This window comes from Capsella rubella, unplaced genomic scaffold, assembly GCF_000375325.1.
Source record: "Capsella rubella cultivar Monte Gargano unplaced genomic scaffold, Caprub1_0 scaffold_7, whole genome shotgun sequence".
NCBI lineage: Eukaryota > Viridiplantae > Streptophyta > Magnoliopsida > Brassicales > Brassicaceae > Capsella > Capsella rubella.
The window spans coordinates 8,033,919-8,053,955 of NW_006238917.1; the positions used below are offsets into that span (position 1 = coordinate 8,033,919).

General features: G+C 36.2%; 8 protein-coding genes across 8 annotated transcripts; 7 read left to right on the plus strand and 1 right to left on the minus strand.

Annotated features, from left to right (window-relative positions):
* Nucleotides 1-327: 327 nt before the first annotated feature.
* LOC17879607 (F-box protein At4g19940) lies at nt 328-1,587 on the minus strand. Its single transcript, XM_006285660.1, has one exon. The coding sequence runs from the start codon at nt 1,585-1,587 to the stop codon at nt 328-330; it is 1,260 nt and encodes a 419-aa protein (XP_006285722.1).
* Nucleotides 1,588-2,583: 996 nt separating this feature from the next.
* LOC17880676 (TIR domain-containing protein) lies at nt 2,584-3,599 on the plus strand. Its single transcript, XM_006285746.2, has 2 exons — nt 2,584-3,124; nt 3,211-3,599. Exons 1-2 carry the CDS (start codon nt 2,625-2,627, stop codon nt 3,461-3,463), a joined length of 753 nt encoding a protein of 250 aa, XP_006285808.1. The 5' UTR covers nt 2,584-2,624; the 3' UTR covers nt 3,464-3,599.
* A 963-nt stretch (nt 3,600-4,562) lies between these two features.
* Nucleotides 4,563-5,708, plus strand: LOC17879118 (TIR domain-containing protein). The gene is made up of 2 exons (XM_006286060.2): nt 4,563-5,106; nt 5,260-5,708. The coding sequence occupies exons 1-2, from the start codon at nt 4,613-4,615 to the stop codon at nt 5,510-5,512; spliced, it is 747 nt and encodes a 248-aa protein (XP_006286122.1). The 5' UTR covers nt 4,563-4,612; the 3' UTR covers nt 5,513-5,708.
* Nucleotides 5,709-6,877: 1,169 nt separating this feature from the next.
* On the plus strand, nt 6,878-7,845 carry LOC17880183 (ankyrin repeat-containing protein At5g02620). Its single transcript, XM_023778071.1, has 3 exons — nt 6,878-7,001; nt 7,084-7,563; nt 7,659-7,845. The coding sequence occupies exons 1-3, from the start codon at nt 6,878-6,880 to the stop codon at nt 7,823-7,825; spliced, it is 771 nt and encodes a 256-aa protein (XP_023633839.1). The 3' UTR covers nt 7,826-7,845.
* A 63-nt stretch (nt 7,846-7,908) lies between these two features.
* LOC111829675 (ankyrin repeat-containing protein ITN1-like) lies at nt 7,909-9,206 on the plus strand. The gene is made up of 2 exons (XM_023779515.1): nt 7,909-8,337; nt 8,414-9,206. The coding sequence occupies exons 1-2, from the start codon at nt 7,909-7,911 to the stop codon at nt 9,026-9,028; spliced, it is 1,044 nt and encodes a 347-aa protein (XP_023635283.1). The 3' UTR covers nt 9,029-9,206.
* Nucleotides 9,207-11,159: 1,953 nt separating this feature from the next.
* LOC111829664 lies at nt 11,160-12,066 on the plus strand. The gene is made up of 2 exons (XM_023779483.1): nt 11,160-11,406; nt 11,488-12,066. Exons 1-2 carry the CDS (start codon nt 11,223-11,225, stop codon nt 11,868-11,870), a joined length of 567 nt encoding a protein of 188 aa, XP_023635251.1. The 5' UTR covers nt 11,160-11,222; the 3' UTR covers nt 11,871-12,066.
* A 3,084-nt stretch (nt 12,067-15,150) lies between these two features.
* LOC17879538 (uncharacterized protein At4g19900) lies at nt 15,151-17,615 on the plus strand. Its single transcript, XM_023779914.1, has 5 exons — nt 15,151-16,515; nt 16,602-16,751; nt 16,832-16,966; nt 17,075-17,269; nt 17,364-17,615. The coding sequence occupies exons 1-5, from the start codon at nt 15,203-15,205 to the stop codon at nt 17,548-17,550; spliced, it is 1,980 nt and encodes a 659-aa protein (XP_023635682.1). The 5' UTR covers nt 15,151-15,202; the 3' UTR covers nt 17,551-17,615.
* On the plus strand, nt 17,595-20,005 carry LOC17878771 (pentatricopeptide repeat-containing protein At4g19890). The gene has a single exon (XM_023779913.1). It carries the CDS (start codon nt 17,650-17,652, stop codon nt 19,750-19,752), a length of 2,103 nt encoding a protein of 700 aa, XP_023635681.1. The 5' UTR covers nt 17,595-17,649; the 3' UTR covers nt 19,753-20,005.
* Nucleotides 20,006-20,037: the final 32 nt, after the last annotated feature.

Here is a 20,037-nt window from a genome sequence, read left to right on the forward strand (position 1 = left end):
AAAAGTCAAGCGGAAAGATTAGCTTTGAATTTTGATAATAACACCTTCAGCTGTATGTATTAATTTCGCTACCTCAAGATCTACACTTCAGTTTTTTTTTTAACGGTCTTGGGAGAAATGCAACACTAATTAACTAATAGAAGTCCCTAAGGTGAAATGTCTTTAGTGGCTGAAACTCAAATATTCTAGTCGATATCTTTGTGGTTCTTTGTTACTGTTTTAGCAAACTTTTTTGATATCTTTTCGAATTCTTCCTAGTTGAATTAGGTAGCATGATAAACATCTATAATAAGAAAGCAAAGTAGCACACTAGCTAATGAACGTAACTTAAATATACATTAAGTTCTCAACATCATCTAATCCAACGACTTCACAAAATGCGGTAAGATGGCGGTTTGGTCTTCCCTCGATTTCTATTTTTCTTATATGATTCTTTTGTAAATCATAGAGAAAAATGTTGAAAAGATTTGTATTTATAGGTACCAAGATAACTTCGCCGTTTCGAGTTGTACCTTGTACCCTCAGAGTACTAATGCTCTTGACCATATCTAATTGGGAAGGATGCACCACCAAAATCTTACTCCTCCAGATATTCTTCTCCGCATCTTCCAGAACCCATAGTTCCATCTCACCTTCGCTTTGGAGATTGGTATAGTGTAAAAGAGCTATTTTGCCACCGTATTCTATAAGACCAGTATCAATGCAAAACATATTCTTAGGTACTTGGAGCATACTAGTTTCTTCAGAATTAGTATCGAATATCACAAGCACACAGTGAACAACCCAAGCTAGGTAATACATACGACCATTGATAGTCAACCCTTCTCTTAAAGGAAGATGTGGGGGAGCATTGCATGATATCTTTTTCCATCGACTTGGTCCCTCTCCTCCTAGTAGAAAGACCCAATGCTCTGACAGGTACGTCGTGAACCGTTCAACACCGTCTCTGGGTCTTGCAACTATGCAAACAACTTTATATTGATTATAAACAGGATCATGTACAAGAGAGTACTTGAAACTCGTAAGGTCGTGATCTTCTGCTATGATGTTGGATTCTTCTATTTGAGGTAAGACGACAAGTTGTCTAGTGGTAGTGTTGTATATTTGGACACGTTGCCTATTTACAAAGCACATCAAGCCGCGAAAAACGTTAGACACGTGGTAGCTTTCCATTGCCGAAAGGGCCAACTCTTGGTCTATTACAAAGGAAGACGTAGTACTTGTAATGTCAGAGTCAGGAGAAGGTGACAATGATAGTAGTACACCTTTGAGGTGACTGTTGTCGTAGAAGCTCAAATACATAAATAGACGTGGTGTGGACGACTTCAGCAGACGGTTGCTAAAATATCGAGAACAAACTAAGGATGACCAGAGATTTGAGACGGATTTGAACCTCATAAGGGATTTAGCAGGAAGTCTTGTAAGAATCTCGATCACGAGATCGAAAGGAATCTCCGGCATCGGTTCGTGGCACTTTCGTATGTCTCTTGGTGGTCGTCGTGTTCGTCTTCTTTCCTTCTTCGATCTCCTCTTCATTGTTCTTCTCCCATGCTGGAGGATGACGGCTAGGTCGAAAGAAAAAGTCATAGATTGTGTTATGCGATCGTAAAATTTTGTTAGCATCACAAACTTATTTATATCTGTTTATATTGATTTCCAAATCCCTATATAATTTCATTCCCTAATCATAATTCAAATCGAAACCACATAATTCCTTCTCCTTCTCTTTTTATGTCAGCAAATTATATTCTTTTTCTTCAAGCCACTCTTTTTTTATAAAAAGATATGTCCGAATATTTATCTTTAGGTACTCAGTTTTCCTTTTTCATTTAAACATACTGTGTTATTTTTTTAAGAACATTATAAACTATATCTTATATCTTAGTCTGAACCAACTAACGGTTTGATTAAAGAGTTAACTTGATCTAAAGTAAGTTTAGTATATTCCGCTTTCAATTGTAAACTATTTATTCTCCTTATCCATGTCTCACGTAAGACATAGGAAAATATGCTGGCCATATATGACGTTTTCCTTATGGACAAATTTGTGTAAATTATTAAATAAAGACTTAGGTCATATGGTAACTCCGGTGCCTTTACGTGGATTGGTCCAAATAATAATACATATTTTAATCGTTTGGTGTTTACCACGTACCAACTCAGATGTTGACTTTGGTGTTATGTTTAGATTTTGTTTGTTTGTTCATCTGTTCAATTAGTGTTGTTGGAAGCAATGCATTACTTTGTTATCAGCAAAATCTATTGACATATCAATTGATTTTGAATTAAAAATTATCATATTACTCACACCAATAAGTGTCTCTGAATTTTGAATGTCTAAAACCAAGGGTGCTTTGTTTCAACACCTTTTTTAACTCTTTATTTATTTCATATATCTAAGGCTAGCTTTGTTATATGATACCAAATATATCAAGTGGTGAATATATATATTCTAAATCACATCACCATTAGCGTTAACTTACGCAATAAAAATAAAATTATGAAGGTTCTTCTATAGAAAACTAATTAAGACTTGGAAGGCTCACAATCTCTCTTCAACAATCATTTATCTTATTTCAAGAATCTAGCAAAAGCACATCAACCCATATCTGAGTCAAGACCCCATGGAGAGGCAGACTGGACCATTAGCGTTCTTGGATCAGTTCAGACGCAAACCACTCCCACGACTGTTTGTCAGTTTTAGGGGGGAGGAGTTACGGAACAGCTTCGTCAGCCATGTGGTGAGGGCCTTAAAAGAGGCAGGGGTCAACGTTTTCATAGATAGCCATGAGGTGAGAGGGAGAGACATCAGAATCCTTTTAAGGAGGATCGAATGCTCAAAGGTGGCGCTTGTGATCTTCTCTGAAAGGTTTGCAGAATCAGAGTGGTGCTTGCGCGAGGCAACGAAGATAGCTGAGCAAGTAAGGGCAGGGTGTCTCGTAGCCATCCCTGTCTTCTATAGGGTGAGAACTGATGACGTGAAAATGCTCGAGGGAAAATTTGGGGAGTGCTTTGTCGAAACTTTGGAGAAAGGAGGGGGCGTGGATCATCCATTAGGTGTGCGTTGGATGAACTCTGTTAGGTTCATTGCGAATATGACAGGCTTCACCTCAGAAGTTCATAGGTACTAACTATTCGTCCTTACTTTTTCATCATATTGGTTCACAAAAATAAAACAAAAATGGAGTGATTTGGTTGTTTCTATGGCAGTATTGATAACGATCTTGTGGAGGAGATTGTTAAGGCCATAAAGAGACAGCTACCATATCAGTCACCAGCAAGCAAAGCACTTGAGCGTGAATTTATAAGAGAGCTTCTCTCGGCTGCAATTGTTTCTTGCATATGTTATTTTCTAATACCTACTCTTTTCACTGATTTGAAATTCTTTGCCAGCCCGGAGTGGTATTTGGTTGTCGTGATGATGTTTGTCATAAGGAAGATTATCTTGTATTTGGAGAGCTGATGTGTATACTCATTATCTCTTCCTCCCTACTGTGTGGTTTGCTTCAGTGTCTCTGTACTTTTATGTTGCATGCACCGTCCCTGTAAAAAATCATGATTCTTCGTTGAAATATGAACATTTCGTTCTGTTAGTTTTTGTTGTTATTTTCTATATATAACTAATTAGCCACCATCTCCTTTGATGAGTGATGACATGTGATTTGAGTATAGATAAGATTCACATTTCCATATGACTTTTGTATGGGTGTACCGTATAGACTGCGGTAGATGGATTGGTCCAAATATTCTAATGGTTAGTGTTACCAACTGCGATGTTGATCTTAATGTTCTCAAATATTATATTACCTATTCCTTTATTTTATTTTATGTATATATATGTTTACCTTCTTTAATTATGGGATTTAATTGAAGAATCTACAACCACTACCACTGTATAGATGGACTAGCGATTAAATTAAAAGATGTGAGTGAGAGGCTAGCTAAATGAGATTGAACATTGGACTTTTAAAGTTAAGAATCTTGGTCATTTAATTTATTGAATTGATTCTTCACAAGGCTCTATAAAATAAGAATCCTGATGCCTAGCTAAGAAAAAAAAAATACTCCTTCCATTTTTTTTAAATGATGTTTAGCCAAAAAAAATTGTTTCTTTATAAATGATATTTTTAATTTTCTATGGAAACATTTAATATTTGTTAAACAATAATATTTTATATTACATTTTCTTATTGTTTGAATTCATATTAGTTAATGATTTTTAATGGTAAATTGGTAAATTATATGTTTTGTTATTTGGTGTGCCAAAATCTTAAACATCATTTAAATTGAAATAATTATGTTTTAGCACGTCCATGTTAAATAGTGAAATCACATTTTAAAATTATGAAAATTTTGCAAGTAATCTGGATAGTAATTAAAGAGAAAATGGAATCCCACTTCAAAATATGAAAACATAATTGTAACCAAAAAAAAAAAGAAGTCTAATTCATAATTCAAAGTCATCAGCATGAACGTATGCATGAGAAAAATAATAATGGAAGTCTCTGTTCTTTTTTAATGAAACCTGGACTATATAAGGCTCTACAAGTCGCAAAGGTTGCCACTAATTTTAATCACCACATTATAAAATTTAGTTGTTCAAACTCCGTTTATGACGATGCCAAATTTCCGACGTCGACCACTCCCTCAGATATTTATCAGTTTTCAAGGAAACGACGACCTCCGCAAAGGATTTGTCAGCCATGTCGTGAAAGCCTTAAAGGAAGCACGGGTCAACGTTTTCGTAGATAGCGATGATCAATGGGAAAGGAGAGGCCCTCATCATCATGACCAACTCTTCGTCAGGAGGATCCACAATTCCAAACTCGCACTTGTGATATTCTCTGACAAATACGCAGAGTCACAACAGTGCTTGAATGAGCTGACCAAGATCCATGAGCGCGTGACGGACGGGAAACTCATGGTGATCCCAATCTTCTACAAAGTGAACATTGAAGAAGTTAACAATTTGGAGGGAAGATTCGGTAAATGTTTTGACGAAACGATGAGGAGACAAGGGAGGCAGAATCATCAGTTGACCCATCACATCGTTGGATGTCTTAGGTCTATTGCTAGACAGCCTGGCTTCACTTCAGGATACTATAGGTAAAACAACATTGAAGTCTTCTTGTTCTGTTATAAACGTAAATACTATAGTTTTTTTTTTTAACTCATATTAAAAATGAAAAGATTGGTCCATGTCTTTCATATCACTTCCAATGTGAAATATCTCTAACTGGCTCTAATCTTCATTGACAGCAACGATAGCGATCTTGTGGAGGCGATCATTCGGGGAATTAAGAAGAACATACCTTATATATCGGCAAAACAAACGATTGGGGAAGAAGTCTTGGCAGAGCTTCTTTCTGCTTCAATCGTTGCGGCTTTATGTTTTTACTTTGTTCCTATGTATGTTTTCCTGGATTCGGGATTCTTCATTAGCCCACGTTGGTATCTAGCTGTTCTGTTGTTGTTTGTCGTCCGGCATAGTCTCCGATTGATGCAGAACTGATGGGTTACGGAGATGACACGTGATTCTCAACGTATGCCATAATCCAAACGACCGATGAGCTCTTGTTTTTCCTTTAATGCTATATGATGTGTACACAATCTATATCTTTTTCTATCGTTAAGTCTCTCCTTTTTTTTAATTTCCAAGTTTCTTATTCATATGTTCATAGTTTAATAATTAAACCTTACCAGCTAATAATGCCCTTGTCCGTTGATGACGATGTTAAGTGTATTTTAGTAAAAGAGCTTAATAAACTAAAGTAATGCTATGCAAGTATGCATGGCTGCATGTGCATGTATCTTGACAAAAACACTAAACGTATCCGTATTTGACTACTTGTACTCATACTCGTTAGTAATTCTTTTTTCTTATAATTATATGAAACGTATATTATTGACGGATTTAGTAAAAAATTTAACCATGTTTAAACGGTAGACTGATGAGTAAATGTTGTAAAAGTAATGCCAATCAGATTTCGCATACTAATAATTAATTTTTGTAAGCTTGCTATGATTATTTGTGTAGTATTTAACAATTTTACGACAGAGTTTTAATAAATTTAGGTCATTCTCTCTTTGATCGTACGTCGCCCTAAAAGTCCTTTTGTCTCCTCCTTAAATTGTGTTTTTGCCCCTCTAAACTTAATTAACGAGAATCTGTTTTGTGGTTAAAAGTATTGGAAGAATACGTTGTTTATCGCTGGCCGTAAGCTTTCTTCTCATCTTTTTATGGATCTGACGATCGAGACACGTAATGTATAATTAGTTAAGTTTGCCATATATATTTCTTTGACGATGCTTTTCCTTGTTCCATCTCGTCAATTTAACAGGAATACTCTGTTTCCATCCAACGCTACCCTGTCTCTCTCAGAATGAGGTCACTCACCCTTACTTAATCGAAGGGAACTGGGGAAAGACTAATAAGTAGAAACAAAAGAATTAAAGCTCAGGTAAAAAGGATAAAACTAAATTTAAGAAATGGCATTATTTATCAAATAGTAAGCTAAACCTTTTCTTTGTCAACTACAAGTTTAGTAGTTTAAAATCTTTAGAGAAAAGTAAAATAATCAAAAGTTCTGAATACTAAATTCAAACTTGTTTAAGAGAGATACATATTTGATATTTCTAATTTTCCTCAAGAAAATGTGTAAACAATTACCAAAGACTCTTTCAAAACTGATCGTTCACCAACTTTTATATAATTAAATTACAAATGATACAACGACAAACATAAAAAGCAAAAAATGATGAAACATTTTCCCTCCACTTGCCTTATAAATTAAGTTTTCTTACTATTTAACTCGAGATCTTCTGTTTTGTAATTAGTTCATTTTGATCTTCATAGCTCAACTAGAATTAAAGTGTTATGGCTGAGAGTAACAATCAACCTCAGCCAGATTTAAGTGTAACAGTGGATATTTCAGGATCAAGCACGTCATTGCCCAATCAAGTTTCGACTTCAGATCCACGAGATATTTCATATTTATCTGGTTTGGTTTATGATCATGATGATAATTATGTTTTTGATGCAACTCTGTATCGATCTCAATATGTACGTCTTCCCTTTCACAGATGAACGGAGAACTGAATATCTCAATGTCTGTGTTCCTCTTTATCAAGCTTCTATGAATGGTGACTGGGAAAAAGCTCGTCTCATAATTGATCAGCACGAAGGTATCGTCCGGGCAGCAATAACCCGTAACTGGGAGACGACTCTTCATATAGCCGTTGCTGCAAAACACACAAAGTTCGTTAAGAATCTACTTACAAAAATGGAGAGAGATGATTTGGAACTGAGAAACCAGAGCAACAACACGGCTCTTTGTTTCGCTGCTGCTTCTGGGATTAAAGAAATAGCAAAAATGATGGTAGATATGAACCCGGATCTTCCCCTAATTCAAGGTAATGAAGGACTGATCCCGCTTCATACGGCTGCTATGTTTGGACACAGGGATATGGTTATGTACCTTTGTAGCCATACAAATTTTAAAAGTTTGAGTGAGGTGCAGCTTGTAGATCTCTTTCATGTCATCATATCTGCTGACATTTATGGTAAAACAACTAATTTTCACTGAGGATCATATTGGTTTAGGTTTAAAATTTTGGTATCAAGTATGATGATGCTAGCTTTGATTTTGATTGTGCAGATGTAGCTTTGCGTATGTTGGAAAGTGACAAAGTACTAGCCACTTCTCGTAACCGTGCTCTGGAAACCGGGTTACATCTTTTGGCTCGCAAGCCTTCTGTTATCGGACACCGAAAACATCTTAATATCTTTCAGCGGTTAGGGAATTCAAGTAAGTTGGATGAGTAAGTTGTTCTCAAATATTTATCTCAAATCCATGTACGAACAAACAATGTTTTTGATTTGTTTTGTGGCCTTTAGTGTTTGAAGTGATGTTTCATGAAGCTAAAATGAAAAGCTTAGCTCACAAGCTAGTAGAGGATATGTGGAACTTGGTTATTAAAAAATCTGATCGAGAAGTTTCGGATTTATTGAGAAGCCCTACAAGACTACTCTTCGATGCTGCATCATCTGGAAATGTCGAGTTCTTAGTCATTCTCATTCGTTCATATCCGGATTTGATATGGAAAGTTGATGGAAAGAATCGAAGCTTGTTTCATGTTGCTGCTTTAAATCGTCATGAAAGCATTTTCAACATCATTTATGAACTCGGAGCCATCAAGGATTTAATAGCTTCTTATCGAGAAAAAGTCACAAAGAATACTTTGTTGCATCTTGTTGCCAGCTTACCTTCTCATGATCGACTACATATTGTATCAGGGGCTGCGCTCCAAATGCAAAGAGAAATTCTTTGGTTCAAGGTGGTTAATTAATTTACAAAAATGAAACACTATAATTTCTGTAACCTTAGTTTTAATTATCTATCGCATATTTCAGGCTGTGAAAAAGATTGTACCTCGTTCATACATCAAATCAAAGAATAGCGAAGGAAAAGTGGCGCAAGACCTCTTTACTAACGGGCACAATGACTTAAGAAAAGAAGGGGAGAAATGGATGAAAGATACTGCAACTTCATGTATGCTTGTAGCAACTTTAATAGCAACGGTAGTTTTTGCTGCGGCCTTTACCGTACCAGGAGGGAACAATGAGGAAATAGGACTTCCTATCCTTCAGAATAGGAAATGGTTTAATATCTTTATCCTATCAGATGCGGTCGCGCTATGTTCCTCCTCGACATCTATAGTAATTTTTTTGTCAATCTTGACGTCAAGATATGCAGAGGATGATTTTCTGGTGTCATTACCCTCTAGACTAATGTTGGGACTTTTGTCATTGTTTGTCTCCATAATCGCAATGGTCATAGCTTTCTGTGCGACATTATTCTTGATTTATGACCGGAGATTCGCATGGAATTTAGCCCTCATCATTTCACTTGCTTCCATCACAGCTTTCTCCTTTGCTTTGCTACATGTTCAGCTCTGGTTTGACACACTCCGCTCAGCCTATTGGTCTAAGTTCCTCTTTCAACACCATAAACATCGGCTGCATTGACCCATGTGTGCTATGATGAGACCTGAACTTGTTGTTAAAATTATTTATTTTTCTTGTTTCATCTATCAATAGGTATTAAGTAGAGACTTGGTCTTCTCGTTTAATTGCTGCTTGTTAATAATTGGGAACACAACTCCCACTTTCCCATTTCCAAGTGTGTAGTTGTAAGGGTCTAACTTTAAAGTGTTTGTATTGTTCTATATAATAAATTGGCAGTTATAATCGATCTGCCCGAATTGTGTTCTTGTTTTTATTGCGTTTGGGATGTAAGAACAGCTCCATGTATGAGATTACCCTCTCACTTTCTCTGTTTTTTTTTTTTTTAATTGTTTTTCTTTTTCTATATTGTGAGATATCTACATTAAAACCTTTCAAAGTATGGAGGTGCTCTAACATACTCCTTGGATTTACAATTGTATCGTAGATGTGGATATGTCGTCAAGTTGTGATTTCCTCTATGTTTTTTTATAATATTTTTGACTAATTATGGCATTAACCACCTTTGTAGATCATCTAAGGAGTATGTTAGAGAGTGATCATGAAGGAGTAATCTCAAGGAGTATGTGTTTGTACATCGTACATCTGAGTGTTTTCAACATAGCATTATGTCTTTGTACAAGAGCTATATCAAAGGTGGTTAAAGCCATGCAGATTTGATTATACCATAAATGTACCAGAGGAGGTCACCCCATTTCTTTTAAGCTACATATATTTTCGAACACTCATACTCTCTCCGCAACATTCAGATGTACAAGATACGTTTATAACAATAAAGTGATTATTTGTACATCTGAGTGTTTTCAAGACAATAATACGTGATATTTTTTTATTTTTTTCACAAGCTGCAAAACAGAAATGTATAAGAAAGAGCATGTAATATCAGTTTTAATATGATAAATAGTTGGTCATGCAATACAAAAATATACAAATAGAGAAGTAACTTAATCTGTCTTTTTGGGACATAAATGTCATCAAAACGATTTATTTAAAAAATTTGGGATGAGAGTTTATATTGGCAATATATTTTATCTGCTCTTTTTTGTCGTTGTTATAAAATTTCATTGATGATATTTTAAACAATTGCAGGAGTTTCAAAGTCTCTTAAGTTTTACTCATTCAAAGTCCATTATAGACGAAATTACATTGAAATTTGTTGAATTAAGGGTTCACACAATAAATTTATTAAGGAAAGGAGAATAAATTCACTTTGAACAATCTCTCAACAACTCGATTAGAATGGATTTTAGAAGAATTGATTCGATCTAGAAATGAACGATTTAGGGTTTGCTAAAGAACAAGTGAAGAACTAGGGTTTTTGTTATTAATGATCGATGCCCTAGAATAGAAACATTTTCTCTATTTATACAAAGGATCTAGGGAAATAACGAAGCAGTGACCAACTCCTATATTTCTGATCCAATCGTGACTAAGCAAGCAGTCACCAAAAGGTTTGATATATATATATTTTGCAATTATACAATATTGTTCATGTGTATACAAATACGTATAGATAAATTACAAATTGTTCATGTTGTTTCTTAGTGTTTCCCTTACTTATATGTGATAGTTTTACAAAACTAAATAATATTTAACACCCGCTGGAGATATCATCTAGTTTTTTAGGGCATCATTATTAATGGTCTTTTAAGCAAATTTTAGCTTAAAATTTGTTAACATTCCATTTCTTTTAAACTAAATTTTGCTTAATAGACCATTGATAATAGTGGTCTTAGTATTTTTTATATTATATAGACGATTTCGCAGAAAGGGGGTGTTAATTCGTATTTGTTATTTAATCAACATTTGTCAGGCATGACCCAGCAACGAAGAAATTTTGATACGTAGTTTGTCAGCAATGACATCAGAAACTTCACAATGTAATAAAATGCTTTTATAAGTGAGTTTTTGTTTGAAAAACTATTTATAGGAATATATACATGTCTCTAATACGCTTTCTATATTATAAATAAAATATTTCGAGGAATTTAAAATAAATGGGAGTAAATTTCATGCTTACGTGCTACACACCGACTTGTTCAATTTTTGTTATAGTAAAATCGCCTTGGTCAACTTTTTACAGCCTTTTTAAGGATCGATCATGCATGCAACAAATATAATTAAGGTGAAATACCAAAGAAAAAATCCATAATTGTTGTCAAAAAGTTTTATAAATTTATCGAATCATTTACCCTAAATGTCTGAATCATCAACCAGCAGTAGCCGGCGTAGTTACAATAGTATTGCTAGTAGTTCTACCTTACAGTTACCGGTAAGATCACATCTACCACCTGCTCTTCCGGCTTCTTCTATCGGACATCGAACAGCTTCTCCGTATTCGGTTAGCGATATGTTTCCATCATATATGTCAAACTATCCTAGTTACGCATCCCCCAACTATCCCCAAGGTGGTTTGCCTTACATAAGCCAAATTATTTACCCAAATCCATCTCGTGTCTCAGGCGGTTACCTTACCGTTGGATATTCGCAGGGTCTTAGTATCGGTCATTATGGTTCCTTAGGTTCAGGCTTACCAATGGGATTACACCCGCCTAGTATTGGTGAGACATTTCCTAGCTACGTGTCCGCTGCCTCATATATGAGTGGTCAAGAACAGCCACCACGCGATGGCTACTATGATTACCAACCACATTGGGATTGGAAATCGCGCGTCTCAAGAGTTACTACCCAAGTTGAGGATCAGCCACGTTGGGATGGAGATCGTCCCCATGAGTTACAAACGGTTAAAGTCAACGATCAACCTGATCCTTTGAACAAAGGAAAAGCTCATGCATTACCACCAGGAAACAGCGACACTAAACCCCGATGGGGATGGAGGAAGTAGATATATTATACAAAATCCATATGACGAAGTAATTTATTTGCTAAGATTATTATCTACGTAATTAGTTCCAATTGTTTACGTTTCAACATTTCCCGATATACATATGCAATGTAATATGTTTTTTTTCTTTTTCTAATGTAATATGTTTGCTTTGATTTGAATTGCGTAATAATCGAATAAAATAGTCTTCTGATCATCATAATAGCAGAACCATCCTCAAGGTGATTTGTCTTGCATAGGGGTAGGGTAGTACAGTAGCATCTACCACGCATGTCAAATATGGTGGAGTTTACTCCAGTTGACGAATATACTTTTGATTTTCTTTTACAAGTATATAACATGCTTCCATTGTCATTAAGTTTGTTAAATTATGAAATTATAAATCAAATCGGAAAAACTCTGTATATGACCGTAATAACAACTCATTAAATCTAAGACTTACATATATTGCTTATTAAATTTCCGACTTCATGAGTCTACCATGTACTATATAGCTTTCAAATTTTAAAGATAAATTTTCAGAATAATATTATTGGAGGATTCTTTTAATAAAAAAACTGATACGTTATCTCTCGACAAATCTAAATTATTTATTTGTACCATGTATTTTCAACTAAGGAGGTGTATTTTAAATGCGCTGTAATTTTTTTTTTTACTTTTATGTCATTCAATCATGAATTTTATAAAATTTAATGAAATTTAGTTTTGTTGAGCAAATAATTGAAAAATATACCTTTAAATATATTATTATCAAAAACATTTTATAATTTAATAAGTAAGAAAATAAAAGTGGCCTCTTTTAGCCCTTTACTTATTCAAATTCGGAAAGACACGAATTTTATATTGCAATTGTGTGAATTGAAAACTATTTACCATATCTGGAGAAGGTAGACATCTATAAGTCTATCTACTACTACTATTTAATCGGCTCTCATAAAAAAAAAACACGTAATGAGTGACGCATTCCAAATTTTACATGAAGCAATGACGAAATTAAATACCGTATATTTTAAGCTGTTCATTAAATACCATTATGTTGTTCGCAAGAAAGTTCTGATACTTTGAATATACTGTATCAAAAATCAAGCAAACATTTAACAAATGTACAAATGTTATCTTAAGACTTAAGTTGTTGGTGTATTTAACGACACAATCGATGACAAAATAAGAAAACTTTTAAATGGTTTTGCATATCAAGATATGTATAACATTGGTTTCATTCGACATACAGTACATGCATATACCTAATCTCACAGTTGCCAACTTGACATCCTATTTGTTTAGAACTTAAAAAAAAAAAAAAACGGATAATTATGTCGAAATTTCAGATTTTGATTTAACTTATTATATTTACACAAAACACCACCCAGTATATGATATTATTAAAATAAATAAGAGAATTCATTTAATCAAAAAAAAAAATGATTCTTGTTCTCCAAAGTCTTCGAATTTACTTGATTTTTTGTGCCAATTGCCACTAAGTATATATATAATCTGACTCTTTTTTTTTCTAATCTGAGTTTCTTGTTTTGTTAATATTTTTTTCTATGGTTGCATTAAAGATAACATAAAACTACATGAATTTCTTATTTTTCACGTATTCCAATCGGTATGCGATACAAATAAAGTAATATTTTTGTTCTTTTCTCTAATTAAAATTTTCGTTGTTCTAATGTTAAAACAGATTTTTTGGTACGCAAAGTGTGAGCTAAGCAGCAACTGTATCTTTATTAAAACAATATTTCCCCGTTTTGATTCATTTGAGTCTTTACATGATTGCTGTTATATATATATATATATATAAAAACTGGTATGTGACGAAATTACCACGCAATTTCGCTGATAACAATTACCACAAGAAAGGGGTGTTAATAAAGTATAAATATTCATCGTTGATGACTCAGCAATGACAATTTTGATATTTTATTAACTTCCATGTTCATGTATTTATTTATAAACTACAAGACGACTTGGTCAACTTTTTAATCGCCTTTATAAGAGCCATTAGCATGGCTTGATTTGAAATACAAAATCAATCCTCTCTCAGTTTTCGAATCATTAAGCCATCATTAATGTCATCACCCAGCAGTAGCCGTGGTAGCTACAGTAGTGCTGCTACAAGCTACGGCCACTACGACGAAAGCGTCGCTAAAGCCAATGCTAAACCTAGTTGGTATAACCAATCTACCGTTGGCCGTGGGTTTCCTTCCAATGCGTCTACGAGTTCCAGTCAAGCAACCACTAACTATTCCCCAGTTGCTTCACCTCAGATAGATGTAGTGTTTTACGGGAATCAATCGCATGCTTCAGGTGGAGACCAGGTCACTACATTTTCCCAAGCTCGTTATATTGACAAGGCTTTTCCCAGCTTTACTTCAGTTGCTTCAAGGATACCTCACGTAACTGGTACGCCGAGTATTGACCAGACCTTCCCAAGCAACCCTTCCGTCACTTCCGTGGCTTCAAGCTCACGATCTGCCACCGAGCATGGAGAGGATAATAAGGGACCTGGGGCATGGGCAAGGAGCTTGCGCAAGAATACGTAAATTATGATATATATTTACGTAAGAATATGATCTATTCTTGAATCATGCATAAACGAGTGCTTTAAAAAACTCTTGCAGTTGTGGTTGTAATCTAATCTTAGGTTTCCCTGTATCTTTCTGTAACTGCTATCTTGTTTTTCTTCCTTTTTGCCTTGGTAGCAGCTTGTAATGGGTTTCCCCAAACATTTCATTATATATGATATTTGCGTTTTAGCAAAAAATAAAAATAAACGAGTGCTTTCGAGTTTACAACACCGGATTTGCAACTTGTCGCGGTGACAAAGTGAGACTTTGCACTTGTGACTACAGTTGCAAAAATCTTAGTTAAAACATACATACACTCCTTATGTATGCTGTAATAAAGAAAAGCTCTAATGTTAATTACTTCAAGAATTCCATGTAACTGGAGGATTTATATGGTCTTATGAAAAAAAAAAATACTTTTAATATTAATTTATATGACTACAACATAAATCAAATATAATTTGATTGAACAAGTTTATTCTTTAGTCGATGAATGATTTACACTTCATCTTCGTATTGAAAGGTCTCAAGAGAGCCTAGGTAAATACATTTTAGAACATCCCAAACAAGAGGAGCAACAATAAAAATAAAGTAAAAAGTAGAATCTACCACGGTTAAAATCTGGAATTACTATTTATATGGACAAAAGTAAAAAAAATGATTTTTTTCAATTTTTTATGATGTCGGGAAATGTATATAATAAAGAGTGTTAAACACTCTCTCTTTCTAAAGGTGAACGCCGGTTAAATTCCGACGGAGGAGATGTTGAGATCACGGCGTTCCCGTTCCCGTCACGGGGCACAAGCTTGCGCCGCTATGTCTGCCGTTCTTCTTCTCGCTTCTGTCTCCTTTCTCTACACTCGTTTATCGCTCTTCTCATCTCAGTCGCCGACTCATCTCCGCTCCGGCTCCGGCGAAGATGCAGTTTTGTTCCCAGAATCTCTCCTCGTCTCAGATTCCGACGTCGTTGAAACCACCGCCGGAGGAGGAAGAGGATCTACAACTTCTACAGAGGATAGAATCGACGAGCACGACGACGCGATCGAAGACGACGGCGTTTCGAATGAGGAAGATGAGAATCAGGATGCGGAGCAAGAGCAAGAAGTGGATCTTAATCGGAACAAGGGTTCTTCTTCTTCTTCGTCTTCGTCTTCTGGGTTTTATTTTGATCACGTTAATGGAGTTATCAGAAGAGCTTTTAATAAACGATCTATAGATGAATGGGATTACGATTACGCAGGTTTTAGTATAGATTCGGATTTGGGAGATAAGAGTAGAGCTGCATTTGGATCTGATGATATTCCTTTGGACGAATCGATTCGTAGGAAGGTTGTTGAGGTTTCGAGTGTGGAAGATGCGTTGTTGTTGAAATCGGGGAAGAAGGTATCGCCATTGAGAGAAGGTTGGGGAGACTGGTTTGATAAGAAAGGTGATTTCTTGAGGAGAGATAGGATGTTTAAGTCGAATATAGAGACGTTGAATCCATTGAATAATCCAATGTTGCAGGATCCTGATGGAGTTGGGATCACTGGATTGACTAGAGGGGATAAGGTTGTGCAGAAATGGAGGTTGAATCAGATTAAGAGAAACCCTTTCATGGCAAAGAAGCCATTGAGTGTTGTTTCAGAGAAGAAGGAACCAAGTGAAGTTAGAGAGAGTGGAGAAAGGATTAGGTTGCAGAATAGTGTTGATGAGAGAAATGGTGAGATCAAGAGAGGTGAGCGTAAGACATTAGATGATGATAAGAAGATCGAGACAAAGAAACAGAGTATTGTGGAATCTGAGGGAAAGCTTGATGAGGTTACAGAACATATGTATGCAGATGGTACAAAGTGGGGATATTATCCCGGTATAGAACTGAGTTTGTCGTTTTCGGATTTTATGGATTCGTTTTTTAGAAAGGAGAAGTGCTCTCTGAGAGTGTTTATGGTGTGGAACTCACCTGGTTGGATGTTTAGCGTTAGGCATCAAAGAGGGCTTGAGAGCTTACTTTCTCAGCATCGAGATGCTTGTGTTGTGGTTTTCTCAGAGACCGTCGAGCTTGATTTCTTCCGAAACAGTTTTGTGAAAGACGGGTTAGTGAGTAACATAGAATGCTACCTCCATACTCGTCCAAATAGTTATAGTTTGATTGAATCGTTTATCTGTTTATCTTTTGCAGTTATAAAGTTGCTGTTGCAATGCCCAACCTCGATGAGTTGTTGCAGAATACTCCTACTCACGTATTTGCTTCTGTATGGTTTGATTGGAGAAAAACAAAGTTTTATCCTACTCACTACAGTGAACTCGTTCGGCTTGCCGCTCTTTACAAGTACAGTTTGATCACTCTCTAATCTTTATTGATTGATTGAGCATTCCCTTATCGCTTAGTGATCTTGCACATATATGCAGATATGGTGGGGTTTATCTCGATTCTGATGTGATAGTTGTGGGTTCATTGTCATCCCTGAGAAACACTCTTGGCTTGGAGGATCAGGCAGCGGGTGAATCGTTAAACGGTGCAGTTATGTCATTTGAAAAGAAAAGGTTCATAAACACACATCAATGCTTTTCGACATTAGAACACTATCAATTCTGTCTTAGTAACCTCCAATGTTTCTGCCTTATGTTTTAACTACCTCCCTCTCTTTGCAGCCTGTTCTTACTTGAATGCTTGAACGAATACTACTTAACTTATGATGATAAGTGTTTGCGATGCAATGGAGCTAATCTCTTGACACGAGTAGCGAAACGGTTTTTAAACGGGAAGAATCGGCGTATGACTCAACAGGAGCTTAACATTCGACCTTCCTCTGCATTCTTCCCAATCAGCCCACAACAGATAACAAAGTAAACCTCTCCACTGGCTTTGTTCATGACCTTAACCATCTTTGTTTGAGGAAGCTTCTAACTTTAAATATTCTTTTTGATTTTGGTGGAGCAGCTATTTTGCATATCCCACAACAGAAGATGAGAAATCGCAGCAAGGCGAATTGTTCAAGAAGATCATCAATGAATCATTAACGTTCCATTTCTGGAACAGCGCAACTTCATCTCTGATCCCTGAACCAGAGAGCCTTGTGGCTAAGATTCTTGACCATAGTTGTATCCGTTGCTCCGATGTATTATAAAACTATATTTTTTCTTTTTTGTAAAAACCATTTAGAATATAAAGAGAAATTTTTGCAAGAGTCTCTCTCTCTCTCTATGGACAAGCCATTAAAGCTTCAATGGCGTCTCTTCTTGGTAAGTCGAATCGGTTCCTTCTTAGACCTTCTGAGATACCCAATTCTCTCTGCTCTGTTTTCTTCTTCAGATTGATATCTTCCAACCACGAATCCAGTGATTTGTCTCCCCTTCCTTCTCCATCATCCTCGCCTTCTCAATCTCTCGTTAAATCGGTATGTTCATTAGTCTGCAACTCATATCTTCGTCAAAACCATGTAATATCATCCCCACACCGCGTCAATCTCGACTTCGATGCCAATTCTCTTACCCACGAGCAAGCCATCACTGTGGTGGCTTCACTCGCGAGCGAAGCTGGTTCTATGGTGGCTCTTTGTTTCTTCTATTGGGCAGTGGGTTTCGAAAAGTTCAGACATTTCATGAGATTGTACCTCGTCACCGCTGATTCGTTGCTTGCGAATGGAAATTTGCAGAAAGCTCATGAGGTAATGCGGTGTATGCTTAGAAATTTCTCGGAGATTGGGAGATTGAATGAAGCTGTTGGTATGGTTATGGATATGCAGAATCAGGGGTTAACACCTAGCGCGATAACTCTGAATTGTGTTCTTGAGATTGCAATTGAGTCGGGTTTGATGGAATATGCAGAGAACGTGTTCGACGAAATGTCTGTGAGAGGAGTGTGTCCGGATTCTAGTTCTTATAAGCTTATGGTTATTGGTTGTTTTAGAGATGGTAAGATTCAGGAAGCTGATAGGTGGTTAACCGGGATGATCCAGAGAGGATTTATTCTTGATAACGCTACATGTACTTTGATCCTCACTGCCCTATGTGAGAATGGTTTAGTGAATAGAGCGATTTGGTATTTCCGTAAGATGATTGATTTAGGGTTTAAGCCAAACTTGATCAATTTTACGTCTTTGATTGATGGATTATGCAAGAAAGGGAGTATCAAGCAGGCTTTTGAGATGTTAGAGGAAATGGTTAGTAATGGTTGGAAGCCAAATGTGTATACACACACCGCTTTAATTGATGGGCTATGTAAAAGGGGATGGACTGAGAAAGCGTTTAGGTTGTTCCTGAAACTTGTTCGTAGTGATAATTACAAACCCAATGTACATACTTATACTTCGATGATTGGTGGGTATTGCAGAGAAGATAAGTTGAACCGTGCAGAGATGTTGTTTAGCAGAATGAAAGAGCAGGATTTGTTTCCTAACGTTAACACATATACAACGCTCATCGATGGTCACTGTAAAGCTGGAAATTTTGATAGAGCATATGAGTTGATGAATTTAATGGGTGATGAAGGTTTTAGGCCAAATATTTATACGTATAATGCGGTTGTCGATAGTCTCTGTAAGAAATCAAGGGCACCGGAGGCATATGAGTTGCTGAATAAAGCATTTTCTTGTGGATTAGAAGCTGATGGAGTTACTTACACTATTCTTATTCAAGAACAGTGTAAGCAAAGTGACAATAAGCAAGCTCTTGCTTTTTTCTGTCGAATGAATAAGGCTGGTTTTGAAGCAGATATGCGCCTCAACAACATACTGATAGCTGCATTTTGTAGGCAAAAGCAAATGAAGGAAAGTGAGAGGCTTTTTCGATTAGTGATGAGTCTTGGCTTGGTTCCAACGAAGGAGACATATACGTCCATGGTTAGTGGGTTTTGTAAGGAAGGTGACATGGATCTGGCTTTGAAATATTTTCACAACATGAAGAGGCATGGTTGCGTTCCTGATAGCTTCACTTATGGTTCACTAATAAGCGGTCTCTGCAAGAAGTCCATGGTAGATGAAGCTTGTAAGCTTTATGAAGCAATGATTGACAGAGGTTTGTCTCCTCCGGAGGTAACTCGAGTCACATTAGCATATGAGTATTGTAAGCGGAATGATTCAGCAAACGCAATGATTCTGCTTGAACCTTTAGATAAGAAACTGTGGATTAGAACTGTTAGGACACTTGTGAGAAAGTTGTGTAGCGAGAAGAAAGTTGGCGTGGCAGCTCTGTTCTTCCAGAAATTGTTGGAGAAAGATGGTAGCGCTGATCGTGTAACCTTAGCTGCTTTCACTACAGCTTGTTCTGAGTCTGGCAAGAAAAACCTTGTTGCTGATATGACCGAGAGAATATCCAGAGGCGTAGGCTAGAGAAGTAATTATGTCTCTCTCCGTTGTGTTGTGCTCTCTGTTTGAATAGCTAATCCACATTGTGGATCAAGGGATCATGGAATGTAACTGTGTTGAGGCAGGTACATGTAATGCTGCTGTTGCTGTTGCTGCATTCTGAATCAATATATATTTAGGGTTTTTCGCCTGGTAGTAAATTCAAAAGACCGGAAAATGGGATTTTGATTTATCACCAAAACATGGGTGTGAATCTATCTATCAAGATATTGAACGACACATGCTTTCAGAGGGTGATTCGAGTATAAA

Bases quoted from the DNA above. Each gene is read 5' to 3' on its own strand.
- LOC17879607 (XM_006285660.1), bottom strand. From the start codon at position 1,587: ATGACTTTTTCTTTCGACCTAGCCGTCATCCTCCAGCATGGGAGAAGA.
- LOC17880676 (XM_006285746.2), top strand. From the start codon at position 2,625: ATGGAGAGGCAGACTGGACCATTAGCGTTCTTGGATCAGTTCAGACGC. The intron at 3,125-3,210 runs GTACTAACTATT...TTTCTATGGCAG, and splicing joins TTCACCTCAGAAGTTCATAG to TATTGATAACGATCTTGTGG.
- LOC17879118 (XM_006286060.2), top strand. From the start codon at position 4,613: ATGACGATGCCAAATTTCCGACGTCGACCACTCCCTCAGATATTTATC. The intron at 5,107-5,259 runs GTAAAACAACAT...CTTCATTGACAG, and splicing joins TTCACTTCAGGATACTATAG to CAACGATAGCGATCTTGTGG.
- LOC17880183 (XM_023778071.1), top strand. From the start codon at position 6,878: ATGGCTGAGAGTAACAATCAACCTCAGCCAGATTTAAGTGTAACAGTG. The intron at 7,002-7,083 runs GTTTGGTTTATG...TCCCTTTCACAG, and splicing joins AGATATTTCATATTTATCTG to ATGAACGGAGAACTGAATAT. The intron at 7,564-7,658 runs GTAAAACAACTA...TTGATTGTGCAG, and splicing joins CATATCTGCTGACATTTATG to ATGTAGCTTTGCGTATGTTG.
- LOC111829675 (XM_023779515.1), top strand. From the start codon at position 7,909: ATGTTTCATGAAGCTAAAATGAAAAGCTTAGCTCACAAGCTAGTAGAG. The intron at 8,338-8,413 runs GTGGTTAATTAA...CGCATATTTCAG, and splicing joins GAGAAATTCTTTGGTTCAAG to GCTGTGAAAAAGATTGTACC.
- LOC111829664 (XM_023779483.1), top strand. From the start codon at position 11,223: ATGTCTGAATCATCAACCAGCAGTAGCCGGCGTAGTTACAATAGTATT. The intron at 11,407-11,487 runs GTTACGCATCCC...CTCGTGTCTCAG, and splicing joins ATATATGTCAAACTATCCTA to GCGGTTACCTTACCGTTGGA.
- LOC17879538 (XM_023779914.1), top strand. From the start codon at position 15,203: ATGTTGAGATCACGGCGTTCCCGTTCCCGTCACGGGGCACAAGCTTGC. The intron at 16,516-16,601 runs GTTAGTGAGTAA...TATCTTTTGCAG, and splicing joins AACAGTTTTGTGAAAGACGG to TTATAAAGTTGCTGTTGCAA. The intron at 16,752-16,831 runs GTACAGTTTGAT...ACATATATGCAG, and splicing joins CGGCTTGCCGCTCTTTACAA to ATATGGTGGGGTTTATCTCG.
- LOC17878771 (XM_023779913.1), top strand. From the start codon at position 17,650: ATGGCGTCTCTTCTTGGTAAGTCGAATCGGTTCCTTCTTAGACCTTCT.